Below are 14,761 nucleotides of genomic sequence, written 5' to 3'. Positions count from 1 at the left end.
CAGGAAAATACAATATTGAATCTGAACGGTTTTTACATCATTGTTCAGATGCCAGAAAGAAATCAAGAAAATTTTCTCCCATTGAAAACCAAAGAGATAGGACTATCTGAAAGGAGCTCCTAAGCATCTTGTTGTCTAGTATGGAAGAATCCTTAACAGCTTGTTGATAGAATCAGTGTATCATCATTACTTTTACTATAAATCTCCTCTAAAAGCTCATTTTCATTTAGACTGAGAGCTTACTTATCTAAGAGGAGTTATTGATGCTACCTGTAAACAATTCTCCCCAGTTAGAGAATGGGAACCTGATGTTGCTGAGCCATGCCACTCCTGCAAGATTCATAGTTTACAGTTTTTCTGTCAACAGCCACTATAGCATCAAGAATGTTCATCCCTGTCTTTCTTAAAGACTCTTACAGATATTAAGCTCCCTGCAATGCTTTGTTAATATTTAAGTTTTAATGAAAAGCTCAAAATTATCTGCAATTGGCTTCACACCCATGCCACTTTCCTCCCCCAGTCCCCAAACAGATACCTCCTACTGCAAAGTGACCAGACAAGTTTCCGACATTAACTCAGTAGACTAGGTTAGGTGGAAGTCACTCAAAAGATTAAGAGTATGACACTAAAGGAACAGAAGAGAGCAATGCGCCATTTCAACTTAAAGACAAAGATACATCCAAACTGGTAAGCTGACTTCTCAGTAGAAGCCATCAACATCTTCCCAGCAGAAACTTTTGAGATGTCCTTACTTTTAAAGGCCATTTAACTGCAGCTTCATAAAAGTAAATATTTCTTGTTTGGTCTCTCTCAAAATTCAGTGTATTCACCTACAGGGAGAAGAGAGGCATACAGAAGTCTTATATTACATTAGCAGCGTGCTTAGTATTTCATTAGTGTAATGTAAGATTGACACTAACCTCTGCTAGTTGTTCTCTGTCTTAATAAGTACCGCTCCAGATGATGCTTGTCCATGAGGATGTGGTTCTGCACCGTGCTCTAGGGAGACATTTCAGCTTTTAATTTTACGTACAGCACACATTGGGGCTACAAACATGTCATCCAACACAGCTCTTAGGAGTATGTGTCATATTACTGAGCAAAGATTCACGAGCAACTTGAGGAGTGCCTGTTTTCTTACCAAGTCTGTGTTTCCCAGGATCACATCTCCTTGTGCAAAGGAAGTCTGAAGGTTGTTGTATAGAACTGCAGATCACCACACTGCAGTGGAAATACAGCTACAAGACAAGAATGTAAGTATTATGTACAGGGAAGGTCTTATTTGGCAAACATACAATATGTGAACCGACCCATAAAGAGATGAACTGAACTCTTGAGTGTCTGTATTTACTATTCCTATAATCCCGTGCCTCCAGACAGCACCTGGCTAGCTGAGATCTTCCACAGGGTTTGCTGTGTACACCTTTCCAGGCTAACACATTTTATTCACACATTTAGCTTTATTCCTACAGGATTGACAGCAGTGCATTGATGGGTGGTTACGAACCAGAGGACATTTGATGAGCACCCCAAGCACTGAGCAGCTTATGCTAAATGAAATAAAGGCACCTTAGCATAAGGCCTCACAGCTTTTGCACCAGAATTAAAGCTAACTTTGCAGAAGAAGCAGCTGCTGTAACCGACACACTGTCTTCAAGGTTTCTCTTTGCAACAACAGAGAGTTGTTCTACCTTATACTCCTCTCATTTCTCACAGGAAGCTTTCCTCAGTAGTCCTTGACTTGTTACTTTGTAGTCTATCAATTTGTAGACTGAAATGCTCACATAGCTGTTTCTCATGAGAAAATAGAATAATGTATTGTAACTAATGATTACTTGTTGCTAATGAAGAATCATCAAATCAGCTTGTAAAACAATGGCTTGCTTCAGCAAGTAAGATATAAAATGTGTTATGAACTTCGATTAAATGGCTTCACTTGGATCATATTGATCACTGCGTGTCATCCCATGTTTTCTTCCGTCAGTGCATGAAAAAACAGAGACATCTCACCGGCTCTTGTAACAGAGTTGTGCCTCGTAAAAAAGCAAACATCCTCACTTCAAATCTCTTTAAGTGCTGAGGTAACTTTACGCTGGGACTATAGTTCACTTTGTGGAAGATTGTTCTGTAGGAGTCATCACTGTTTCCACACCTATTTGGGAAAGTGAAAGAATATGTATTTGATTTATACCTTCATCACTTCAACTGGATCTTTAAACAAATTAAGGAGATAAGGAAGTTCCTCCACAGACCTTCTCAATTTTCCTCATGCCATGGGGTATGGCTAGAGCCTCCCATGTTCACAGTTCTTTACCTTGAGCCAGTCAAGGCTGCTTCTTGTTCTTTCTTTCCAGCTGGAAGCTCTTAGCTACAAACAGCTTCTGCCCACTCCTATGACCTGCTGCCACCAGTAGGCACACCTACTGCTCTGACACATCCAAGCTTACTTCTATCCTCCCACCTTGTACTGAACAGTTACCAAATACAGGAAGGAAGCCTTTCTTACCCATTTATAATGATAGGCCACTGTGGACGGCTGTCCTGGCTTTGGGAGTTTGTAGCCCAGCAGTCATCCAGGTTCAGTTCCAGTCTTGCATCTTCAGGCTGAAGCAGTTCAACTTCAAAATACAGTGCCTCCCTCAGGTATTTTACTACAGGATATTCTGATTCCTGATAGGGATGTGAATAGAATTTCTCTAGGAGAGAGTATTGATATTAGAATTTCCTTTTTGAAGGGTAAGTAGCCATGAACTCCCTACTTCAGTTCTCTTTCTGCCACCATTTACTTTGGAACAGTTAATGATAAAATCTGGGATGGCACATGGATGTCAGCAAACGGGGATAGGATGGTAGAAAAATAAGAATTGTTAACAAAAGTAAAGGCCTGAATGGCATTCCTCGCTCTGAAGATCGGAAAGAGAGTCATTCCCCCTACTGCGGAAAAACCATTGGAATAAGATGCTCATTCAAAACTATTTCTAGAAAGATATTTTAGTTAAAAGAAATATAAAAATGCAGTTGGGCTACTGCAGTTAGAGTGAGGTTTTGGTTCAGGCTTCAGTTAGCCCTTTCTGCCAACACAGTTTTTTACAGCATTATTACATGTAGCTTCCTTCTTTGACATAACTTATCATTATTTTGGTCGCTGCCAACTCTGTTTTAAGACTGTTAGGAAGCTGACAGGAAAGAGAAGCTGATATCACATCCCCTGTACAAGACTTTTAGAATGCCCAGACAAAGCAGAAAAATCACACTTGTATCATCACTGATACAAGCATCTAATCTGCTATAGATAGTTGACTATTTGTACAGCATCATGGAATGGAAAACCTCTGTTAGAGGCCTTAGACATTTCCACTTCATCCTCGGAGAGATTCAGAAGTCATCTAGACACGATCCTGAGCAAATTGCTTTATATGGCCCTGCTAGAGCAGGGGGGATTGGACAAGATGAACTTCAGAGGTCCCTTCCCACCTCTACCCTTCTGTGAAGTCTAACCATAAAATGTTACCTTTGAAAAGCTTCAATGAAAGAACAAGAGAGCCAAACCCTGGCTTAATACTGGGTGGTGGGTTCTTCTTAGATTCATATCTGACATCGACAGTCTGCTTGATTGCATATAAGCACGCAAATTTCAGTCTGAGGGAAGAGGTTTAACTAATATTAGATTCTAAGTAACAAGATATCTTGTACATTCTTCTAGGGAATAACACTTACTGGTATACCGGTTTATCATTGCCAGGTCTGAAATAGAGTACATCATTTTCGTATGTCATGGTTGCACTATTGAACTGAAAAATACATATTGCAAACAAAATTATTACATTAGACTCTACTTTGGTTTCAACAGAATATTCATATCCCTTCACATGACTAGTAGATTGCCTTGAGCACAATATGCTTTGGAATGGTCAAAAATTACTGACCAACAGGCCTGTGTCTACTAAACTAAAGCTAACCACAATTGACAGTTACAGCACAGCTAAGAAGAAACAGATTATTAGTTAACAATACCTTTAACGTGGCTTAACACCCCAGAAAGTGGTACACTGGGCCCAAGATACTAATCATCTCTGATAGAATTGGTGTCTAGGATAAGACTGAACGTTCACAGAAGAAAGCTGCTTTTATGGTAACCTGAATTTAAGGATGTTGATTTATCTGGTTTCTATTTATGCAAATACACAGATAGCAGCAACAGGACTGATTAGTCTTGGGTCAGACAGTCATTAGCAGTGCCTAACCAGCTTTAGCAAGGCATATGAGTATATATCATCAATGTAAACTCATTCAGGTCCATTACTAAATAATTTGGAGGTGACAAACTGAAGGTGTTTCAGAAAGCACTTTTTTTACTAAATAAGGTCATTTGTCCAACTGAATTTAGCCTCCTTAGAAAAAGGCTTATATATTTACTACTTATCAAAGGGTCAGCTCTGACATTCTTGCACCTTCTGCTCAACTCTGAGCCTCTGACAGTTCCAGTAATAACCCTACACAAATGCAGAGTAAACTTCACGTGGCCAAGCCCTTACCTTTCTACTTGTTCCACAAGTGTTCACATTGAACCTGAAGGTTGCAGTGTTCTCGGTCACTAGGCTTGGTTTGCACTGCCTGTCCCTCAAGACAAACAGGCTGGTGTCCAGGTCTGCAATTCCCACCAATTTCACTGCAGTAATAACCACAGTGCCATTGGGCAGGCACTCTGAAAGAGAAAATACACTTTTCCACTCAATTAGGGATTCAAACTCCTTTATTCTCTGTAGTCTAGCATGACAAAGTAGTTTTGCATGGATTTACTGGCAAGTGTTTTGGCAGCTCATGAGGGTTAAGTTTTAAGCAAGACTCTTCAGTACCAATACTCCATTTTCTTCAAGTTACCTGCCAGTAGAGTGCGCACTGCATGGGTGAAGTCTGTGATTTCACTCACCTTTTTCCTCCCAGGAGGTCTCATCCATCCCAAAGGTATTTTTTTAGGCAACATAGTCAATATAGTCAATCCAGGAGAATAACTTTGGAGTGACTAATTTATAAGTTGATCTTCCCTACCTCTAAATACCCCACCTCAAAAAATACCGCAAACTCAAACAAGAACAATCCATCCAGAATAAAAACCCCTTTAAAAGCTTAATGCTTTTAGAGGCACGGCTGGAAGTGTTTCCCACCTCCTTCCTCCTCTCCTGTTCTAGATTGGATAGTCACTCCAATCTGTAATTTTACTTCCCTTATAGCATATTACTTAATAGAAATTTTGACAGCTATATAGGGTATCACACAAGTACCATTCAGACTGTATGGGCTTGTATATGACTTAGTTATGCAACTCAAAGAGCATTAACAGTAAAACCCAACATGTTATTACGTATTAGCTCCAAAGGTGAAATTTCACAGGAAATTGAGAAGTCCTTCTTATTAGCCAAGGTCATGCCATCCTTCAAGGTTAAGTGGAGCGAAGCCTTTATTCCAGAGTTATGTAAAACCTAGAGATGACAACCACAGGTTAAACAACATAAAGACACCCCATTCAACTAAAGTATGCAAAAGCTAAGAGAGGTGGTTATTACAAGTCAAAGGTAGTGGTGCTTGATCAGAATCAATTCAGAGGAGATATTTTTGATCTAGAAGCCGACACAATGAGCTTTTTCGATAGTCTTGCAATGGAGTGCAATACAAACTACATTGCATGTACAGTTACCTTTAAAAGATAGCTCATCCTTAAAGAGCTTGCAGGATGTTTTTCTTGACTACTTCTACCAATGTTAACTAAGGGAAATCAACGTTCTTTCAAGGGCTGAAAACAGTCTTCCATTAATCCTTTGAAGCCTATCTCAATGGGAAATTTTATTTCATGACCTTCAGGGACAGTGCGTCATGTTTATATCCCACAGCTAGAGCACACCTTCTAATTCCAACACACTAGCATCCTTACCTCATAGTTCACATAGGATGAAAAGAAAGGGACAGAGATTGCTAAGTGAGTGCCATTGTCCTCAAGGCGGTAGTTGTACTTCTGTGCATCCTCTGGGGTCAGGTGCCAGTCTGAGATGAATGGTAGCCAGTTTTGGTCCACATTCCCATGAGTGATAATGAGATGAAGGTTCCTCCCATCACAAAATCCTCTTGCACTGGGCATTACTGTAGTACAGTCAAGAGACAACCAGCATGTTAGCTGCCATCAGAGTTTAATTGGGCTATTTAGGACTATTTAGTATCCCAGGCTGACATTAGCTATACCAGGCTGGTACAGTTTTATTAAAGTTCCACTAGTTTACCTGCGTCTTTAGTAGTGGACACTGATATGACTGGGACACTAAAGGTCTCACTTGTTGGGTGGATTAGAAATCCAAGTGTGACATTCAGGGTGTATGCTCGCATGTCTGCTCTAGTGTACTGGGAAAACAATATTTAGAAATAAAAATATCACCAAGTCATATAATCATTTCTATACTGTTATATGCTTCAGTGTCTTAGTATATACCTCTTTCTTAATGCTTGGTGCATCAAATAGGACTTGTATTCCATAATCTTTGCTTCCATTAGAGTATCTTATCTCATACACTATATACCCATGTTGAACAGCTTCAGATACAGCAACAGTTGTCCCCTCAATGATTAAGTTCACGAGTTCCACATCTGGGAGGAACGTTCCCACTGTCACATTCATTATCCTTGCAGTCAGATTTGAGTCTGAAAAGGAACACAACAACATTAAGCTCTTACCAGTACTGAAAACTTCAGTAGATTCAGCATTAGGCTACTTACTGTTGGTTATAGCGAGCTCTACTTGTTCAAATGGTGTTTCTATTTCCTTGATGATAGTATGTTTAGTTAGTTCCCATTTGTTATCTTCCCACTGATGTTCCAAGAACAGGTTGATGGTGTATTTTGTCCCATACTGTCCACTGCTCACAGAGGTCTAGGATTTCAAATTAACACCCTTTAGCATAACATGATCTTATATTAAAGTGCATCTTAAAGTCAGCTAGAGCTACAGTTCCAAACAATTACCATTCTGAGCTCTGTGGCCTTGCATTTATACCAGGAAAGAAATCTGTGAAAGACACCTGTGTGGAATCATGAACTCAAGTGGCACTAGCTGTATCATTATTACGGGCTCTATTTTGGCCTAATAGTTTAGATTATCTCAGAAGAATTCCTTTTGAATACAGTCTCCTGCTGCTTTGAAACTTCAAAGTGGGAGACTATCTCACTAGTGAAATAGTCCTCCTCCTGCAACTTCCTTTGCAGTTCAGTTGTTACCACTTTTGCCTGGGATTCAGTTCACTTCCAGGAACAAGCTGTAAGTGTACGGTCTCAGGCCACCCTAATATCATACAGTCCGGTGGACAAATGGTCTGTGTAATACACACTAGAACTCATGTATGCTTTACCATCCAATGAGGGACTGTCTCCAAGGAATATGATGTTGGAACTAAAAGGCAAAAAGCTAAGGAAGGAGCAAATCAATAGTTCTGTACAGGGTTCTGTCCATCTGTGCTTGTAAGAAAAAATTCTTCATGAAGTGGTGCTTACAAGAGCTATCTTTGGTCAGGGCTTTGGGGACTTAATATATTTTTCTTTTCCTTCACCTCCATACTTCATTTGAAAGGAACAGCATGAAGAATTATTCTTTTCCCCCACCAAAAGCCCCCCAAAACAAACAAGGAGGAGTTTACCTGTCACCTAACATAGAAGACTAACCTTGTAATAGCCACCTTCTGCACCTATTGGTACCTTCATTGTGATTGTATTTAGGTCATTCAATAACACAAATCTCCTGGAAGCCATTTCTTTGGCAGAGAGTTTATGTAGATCCACACCAGCTTCAACAAGCACATCCTTAAAGCCAGTTGCTCCAGCAGAGACTGGTTGAATATATTTTGGAACAGTCCAGATGATTGTATTGTTAGCATAGTCCACACCATCTTAGGGACAAGATATGAAAGCTGTCAGTTCATTAGTCTGGTTCTAAGTCAGTCCCTGTACATTTAAGCTTCAGAGTAAGATACCATATTTCTCACCTACAGGACATGCCACAGAAGTATCTACCATGAGGATAATCCATTGCTGTTTGTAAAATGTGCTTGATCTCACTGTAAAAAAGCTAATTCCCTGAGCCTGTAGGAAAAGATCCAGTTAGATCTATGCATCCTGGCACCTTACTGGGCCAGAATGAGCATACCAACCTCTAGCAGCTGAATTTGCATGGCCGTGTATGGTATTCGCAGCAGAACCCTACTGTCTGTAGTGTTGAAACCATAGCCTGCACTCCAAGCATCGCTCACAAGCAGAGCCTTTTTTTCTTCTGGCTGATGAAACACTATTTGCCATATTGAGGCTTCTCCTGCTTTTGCCTATGCAGAGAAATTAACAATTTAATTATGCTGTTTAATTTACTATGTTGAACCATTTATTGCATTGTACAGCCCAACAGTTTTGTTGCCTTATTCTAAATAAGGCTAGTGGCATAACCCTTTAGCATTTCCCTTCTCAGCCTCTCTCATACAGAGAGCTTTCCATATTAAGAGCATCAGAGATTAATTGCTCTTACAAATAGAGAGTTAAAGAAAAAACACCTGTCCAAAGGTCACTCCAGGGCCGTGGGGTCTTATAGATTGTATTCATTGCACAGTCCCTTGCCTGGAGAAGGCTTAATTTCTGGTCTTCTTGAACAATTATTTATCCTTTCTTCCTTGGAGACATGGCCTATAGCTGTATATATCTAATGTATGAAAATTCTCCATGATAAAACTTACTCTTCCTAACAAGGTGCTTTTCAAAAATAAGTTTTAACTTGTCTAGACATACAACAGAAGGATGTTGTGCAAGAAGTAGCCTATCTTCCACTAGGAAGAATGCCTGTAATTTTACCTCTGGAAAGGAAAGCATCCAGTCCTCAGATTTATCTTGAATGAACTCTTTTACAGCCTGTGGAACCTCCTTCCTGACAGAAACCTGCAGGAGAAAAGTCTTTGCAAAGAGTTTGCTGGTGGCACTTGTTTACTTGCCAGCAACAATCTACAAGTCTGTAATACTTTCAGAACAGTATACGATTGAAAAGGGAGTCTAGAAATTCCTAAAGAGAGAACTCCACTCCCTTCAACAAAATGTCATAAAATGCCATCATGTATTGTGCATTATCTATAGTCCTTTTGATTTCAAGGGCTTTTTAGTATTTGCTTATCTTCCCATTTCTACTTCCAGTTAAAGCTCATATTCTCTTCAAAAAAAAGTCCTTCTCCCACCCCAGCAAACTCAGTAGGAAAACTTCCTTCAGAAAGTAGACATTTCTCTTATAATCTCAGCTAAGGATTTATTGAGGCAACATTCAGCGATTTCAACCCATCAGCTCAGCCCTTTGAATACCATTTCACAACTTTACTGACTATTAATGCTGGCTAGTAGGCTATCTAATCGTAATATAAAGTAATCACTGAAGATACAAGCTGTGCATCCACTAGTGACCCATTCATGGTGGGATCTTCCAAAGAGAGCATATTCCAGTACTTGCCACCTTGCCTCACTTCAAGTATCTTGGAATAAATACTTCTAGTACTTACCTCCATGTAGTTACTTTCACATACTAACTCTCTTGGACTCCAAGGGCCATAAGGGCAACTTGCACTTTTCAGATGAGTTGCAGCATTTTTCATATCAGGATTATGTGATGCTTTGATTTCTATAGTTACTGTGAACACATCTTTCTGCATGAACATAGGAAACACTCGCTTGTTAGACTGACTTCTCCCTCTTTAGGCACCACTTATGACCTAAAAGTAGCTTACCAAACCCACCCAGCAGCCCCTGCACAGAAGAGCAACTTTCTACTGAAGCATTATTGCTTTCTACTTGATTAACTGCATATGCTATATGCATATAGATGTATAGCTACATAGTAGTAAAAATACTTTGGGGACCAGCTTCAACCTTTCCCATAGCTCCAGAGCTGAATAAAAATAAAGGTCCCCTAAAATATAGCTGATGTTTTATGACATCATAGCAATGAGCAAGCTACACAAGTAGGAAAAGCCTTTGAATTTTCACTCTGGCCTATCTGACACTAAATACTACAGCAGAGTACAACAAAGCTGCCAGACAGAAGTCCCTCTTCTTACTCAAGAGAAAGCAGTTGCCCTTCAAGGTCATTTGCCAGATATACTTCTTTAGGTGTTCATCTATGGTTTGTTGTAGGACATTCAAATGTCAGCACCATGGAACATTCTCAGATCTCTTGACACATGCAAAGGGAATTCAATAATTTTCTGCTAATAGATGTTCAAGATACAACATCTCATCTGATACCTATTAATAATTTGGTAGTCTTTTGTATAAAAGTTGTATACAACAGCACTGCAGTCAAAATGTCTGTAGCAGACTTACCTCTATGTGAGAATGGCAGCTTAGTGCAGAAGCATGAAACTCAATATTACTCCAATTGCTGTAAGTTACTGTATAACCACACTGTGATGCCATGGCCTCATCTAGCTCCCAGGCTATGCCAGATTGATCTATGGGCAATTTGCGAAGAACAGTATTAATAAAGTATAATTCCTGCTCTGCAAACTCCCTGAGGAACTTGCCCTTGCCCCAGGGTTCAGCTGACCCAGCCCAGCTGCCCTGGGCTCAGACATAAGAGATTTGCAAAGTGGTATTAAAACAGGGAACCCCAGCAGCTCAAAGACTGAAGATGGAAAAAAAAAAAAAAATCACCAACATGGAAGGGTGTTAAATCCTAAAGGGGGCAAGAACTCCAGTAAGCACAGAACAGTTAGTTAGATGATCAGGATTGACAGAGGTTGACAACCTGCAGGTGGCATGGACCCATGTTTCTCTGATGCCTGCCTGCCCACCTGACAGTCTCTCTTCAGGGCTTGTACCAGAGTGCTGAGAAAAACTCAGCTCAGATTTTTTTTTTTACTATGAAACTGTCTTTGTGTGTTTGTTTCTTTGCTATTTTGTATTTCAGGTTTTTTTCCCTTCCAAAAATTATTGCTTTTTACTTTCAACCTGTACATATCCCGATTTCAGAGTGTCCATCTTTATGTATGGATAAAGATACCTGAACAAAGAACATATATTAAACAGTTCATTGCACAAGTTTAATGTTCTAGAAAGATGACTTATTTTATGGATATCACACACTATATCTAGTTACTCAGCTAACTAGCACAGAGAGCTAGTTCAAGGCCGAGTTTACATTTTATGTCTATAATCCTACACCAGATGTTTATAGCCCAAAAGTTATCTCACTGCTCTACCTGGGTGGTTGTGGTGCTTTTCACTCGAATGCACTACTTGTTTACTAAGCCCATAGCCAGAGAGCCCAGATAATTTTTCTTAACTTCATTAAGAAATTAAATGCTTCTACTAGCTACCTAACTACCTTAACTGTAAGCAAAGAAGTTGGAAAGCCACTAGTGCAAAAATCAGTAATGTACTGTGAGCTTCAATTAGTGAGTTTTCAGAGTAGTATGTGCTGCTTCTGGTGAACATTTTTACCTGGAGGGAAATGCACCAGTATTAACATACCTAGAAACCACCCCAAGCTTTTCTATTTGATAGCTGTGATTAGGCTTGACATTGCTAAATTATCACACAAGTCTACAGGATAGGGTACACAGAAATAAAGGTAGCATTTGACTTTAATTTCAATGACGTCCAACCTACTAAGCTCTGCGATCTCAGAATAACCTAGAGAATTCTAGTATAGGGGATCCTCAGAATTTTAAACATTTCACCACGTGTAAGTCCCTCTCCAAGTTCTTCTTTGTTGACTTACCAACAACAGAAAAAGATAAGTATTTGTCCTCAAAGTATTCTGCAGGCAATGTTATACGCAAAATATTCCCCAAGCACTCCGAACTCATAGGTCCTGTGTTGAAAGTATTGAAAGACTGTTAAACGGGGGATTAAATGTAACACACAAACATCACATATTACAGCACCTCTGGTCAGGAGATCTTAGATGCCTTTAAAATAAACTATTTTGCTTCCAGAAGGAAGCAAGCCCTGGAATTAGTATTCTAGCAGTAACCATGTCTAATCAGCTTGCAATGCTACCAGCATCCACCAATCATGGCAACAGGATTTTGGAATACAGTCAAAAAGTCCTAAATTGGCTACCCCAATCTGAACACCTTAAATGGAATAAAACAGAGTAAGAAAGTCCTCTCACCTACCTAGAAGGGGAAAAATCCCACCCCAAAGCTCAAAAAACCCAACCAACTGAAAAAAAACCCCTCAGACCACACACACCTATTCACAAGATAAACCACAAACCAAATCTGGGTACAGAGCAGTTGCATTACATATCAGCCTACCCTCTTCTCCTGCCCAAGTACCAGTACCAGAAGCTAGTTGGCTCATGCTGGGAAAGGACCACACAAGAGCAAAGAGCATGGCTTGAGAACCTCAAATCCCAAGCTGTCACAGCAGCATAAACCAAGCTATGGCTGCCAGACCTCTTAAAGGCAGGAAATAGGTACAAGGTGTTTTAAATATAGGACTAGGGAAGACTTTCATTTGACACATATTTCTAATAAACTCGGATTTGTTGTTTCAAACAGAAATTTCTATAGCATAGTGAGCTAATGCCAACTAAATCTTCTATAGCACGGGGGCATTTCAAGGGCTGAGAGGAACATTTTTCCTAGTGTTCAGCACCATATTCTGAAGTTAACCAGATATGCAACTCCCATGTCAGAGGTGGTCGTACTAGGGAACATCAGACAGATGCTGGAAAACAAGAGCTTATTCTGCCCATATTCCAAACTACCAACTTGATTCAAAGCAGAAGCTATATAAATACTTCAAGCTGGATGGAACACCCTCCAGTACCTTCATTCTTTGAACTTTGGTAAATGCTAATATGTTTATACAGCACCTACAGCTACTAGGGCAGATAATCCTAGAACCAACTCTCTGTATCTGTTGATCTGAAACCAAGCCTGTCTTGTAAGGAAGAAGTTAAAGCAAACAGCAGCTTTGGCTAAGAAAGTTGTATCTTCTCAGGCAAAGCAGTGATATTTTTATCCTGTTTAAAAGGCCTTACATATTGCATGGTCAATAACAATAACTAGGTTCAAGAAATTAAGAAGAACAATAGAGCCTGTTACTAGAGTGAGGAAGGGTAGAAATATTTGCTTAAAACTGTGAGTAGTTACTTATAGACACCTCCATGTTTGGAGTTTCTCAGAAAAATGTGCAAGTATAGCTACTACAACAGCTTCAGAGTCTTCTGAAACACACACATAAACACAGATATCATCTATGAAAAGGGCTGGAAATCATTACATGAAAGCATAAGTGCTAACAGCAGCATTACCAGATCTCTCTTGGCTCCATGTTTCAAAGATTAATATCGCTATTAGTATCAACCTGTAAGAGGAAACAAACATTAGCAGCAGCTTCAGCTGTGAAAACAGCTTGCAAACAAATTTCTATGCTCAGGAACTTCTGGATATTAAGGTACTTTTAAGCTTAGATGTACAGGTCTAGACTTAGAAATCGCAAACCAAAATCTCCTTGGTCACCACTAGAAAGTCAGGGAAGGTAAAGCAGAGATGTTAATATATTTGATGCCTTAGGTAAGACCATTTTTTGCTTGGTAGCCATGAAGCTCTCACCTCTGAACCAGACTCAGCTCCATTGTGCATTTGCTCAGCCTTTACCTGTGGTGCTTCTTCTCTTATAGTCACACACAAACAAACAAGAACATCCTTCATCAGCTTTACACAGAAATCAAAGCCTTCCTGACCTCTCAGAACCTTCACTTAAAAAGACAGGCTGCCGTCTTTATACCGATGAAACTAATTTTCAGCTGTTTACCTTCCTAAAACAGACCTATAATTCAAATCACCTGTTCATTTGCTTTAGTGACTACATCTCCTCCTACCTGGGTCTGTAGGTTCCTGTGTTTTGATGGCTACCAGCTCCCACCTAGCAGGATGTCGGGGGCAGTAGGAAGACTGGTGCTGTTCTGGTAAAGTATGTGGCAATTATTTCTCTTCACCCTGTCTCCTCTGTGAAGGATTTTGGATAGCCTTAAGTCTGCCAAGGTAAATGTGTAAACTGTAGCCTTAAGGCAGTTGGCATCTTTAAATTAAGTCGTCAAAACTAACAGTATAACAGAATCCAGCTGGAGATTGATGAGTGTCACAAACTAAATGAAGAACTGACTGGGTGACAGTGGGACATCTAGATCAGAAATCATCCCCAAGTTTGGGGAAAGTTTGCGCCAGAGCTGTAGGGAAGTGGATCTGACTGCTAACGGATCAGAGAAAAGGATCCTACTTTTGCTGCGTGCTGATGGCAGAGACATTATACCTGTGGCCTTGGGTCTGGATCAGTGATGGTCTCCCCACAGTCATCAGTGTGAGCACATCCTGGTGGCTGAGTGATGCAAGAGAGTATGAAGTCCCTGGGGCTGCTGACCCGAGCTGCTGATGGTCAGAAGATGGCCAGGTCACTCACTGTGCAAAGGGGTTGGGGTGATATCTGTTCAGATTTTCTGTAAGTGTTGAACACTATGTATAAATACAGCAACATCAACAGCATTAACAATAATAGCTGCAATGTCATTTTATGTTATAAAGGGTGCTAGAATTCAATATTTCCCTGCTGTGGTCATCATTCAGTTCAGCTGTGGGTCCCTCAAATGAGTGACCCAATGCAAATAGGTCCTCAGCTCTCAGAGCCATTGTTCACCTGTGGCAATATTTTCTCCTCTTCATGGCTAAAATACTGCTTTGATTTCCCTGTT

The 14,761-nt window shown here is 40.1% G+C and overlaps 1 protein-coding gene across 1 annotated transcript; it reads right to left on the bottom strand.

Moving 5' to 3' along the window:
* Positions 1–810: 810 nt before the first annotated feature.
* Positions 811–13,648, bottom strand: LOC138717396 (uncharacterized). The gene is made up of 21 exons (XM_069850910.1): positions 13,626–13,648; positions 13,325–13,377; positions 11,780–11,872; positions 10,381–10,508; positions 9,561–9,704; positions 8,872–8,955; positions 8,187–8,354; positions 8,022–8,118; positions 7,702–7,925; positions 6,763–6,916; positions 6,479–6,687; positions 6,273–6,390; positions 5,930–6,135; positions 5,363–5,480; positions 4,536–4,705; positions 3,718–3,791; positions 3,512–3,639; positions 2,507–2,696; positions 2,011–2,152; positions 1,142–1,238; positions 811–830 (listed from the first exon to the last, which is right to left on the bottom strand). The coding sequence occupies exons 1-21, from the start codon at positions 13,646–13,648 to the stop codon at positions 811–813; spliced, it is 2,640 nt and encodes an 879-aa protein (XP_069707011.1).
* Positions 13,649–14,761: the final 1,113 nt, after the last annotated feature.

This window comes from Phaenicophaeus curvirostris, chromosome 2, assembly GCF_032191515.1.
Source record: "Phaenicophaeus curvirostris isolate KB17595 chromosome 2, BPBGC_Pcur_1.0, whole genome shotgun sequence".
Taxonomy (NCBI): Eukaryota; Metazoa; Chordata; class Aves; order Cuculiformes; family Cuculidae; genus Phaenicophaeus; species Phaenicophaeus curvirostris.
Note: the sequence above shows the minus strand (reverse complement) of the source record. Positions and strands in the feature narration are given on the sequence as shown.

Excerpts from the sequence above, each read along its gene's own strand:
- LOC138717396 (XM_069850910.1), bottom strand. The coding sequence starts at position 13,648 with ATGGAGCTGAGTCTGGTTCAGAG. Across the intron at positions 7,926-8,021 it reads TTCTGTGGCATGTCCTGTAG|ATGGTGTGGACTATGCTAAC; the intron begins GTGAGAAATATG and ends CTTGTCCCTAAG. Across the intron at positions 3,792-4,535 it reads CTTGTGGAACAAGTAGAAAG|TTCAATAGTGCAACCATGAC; the intron begins GTAAGGGCTTGG and ends TGTATTTTTCAG.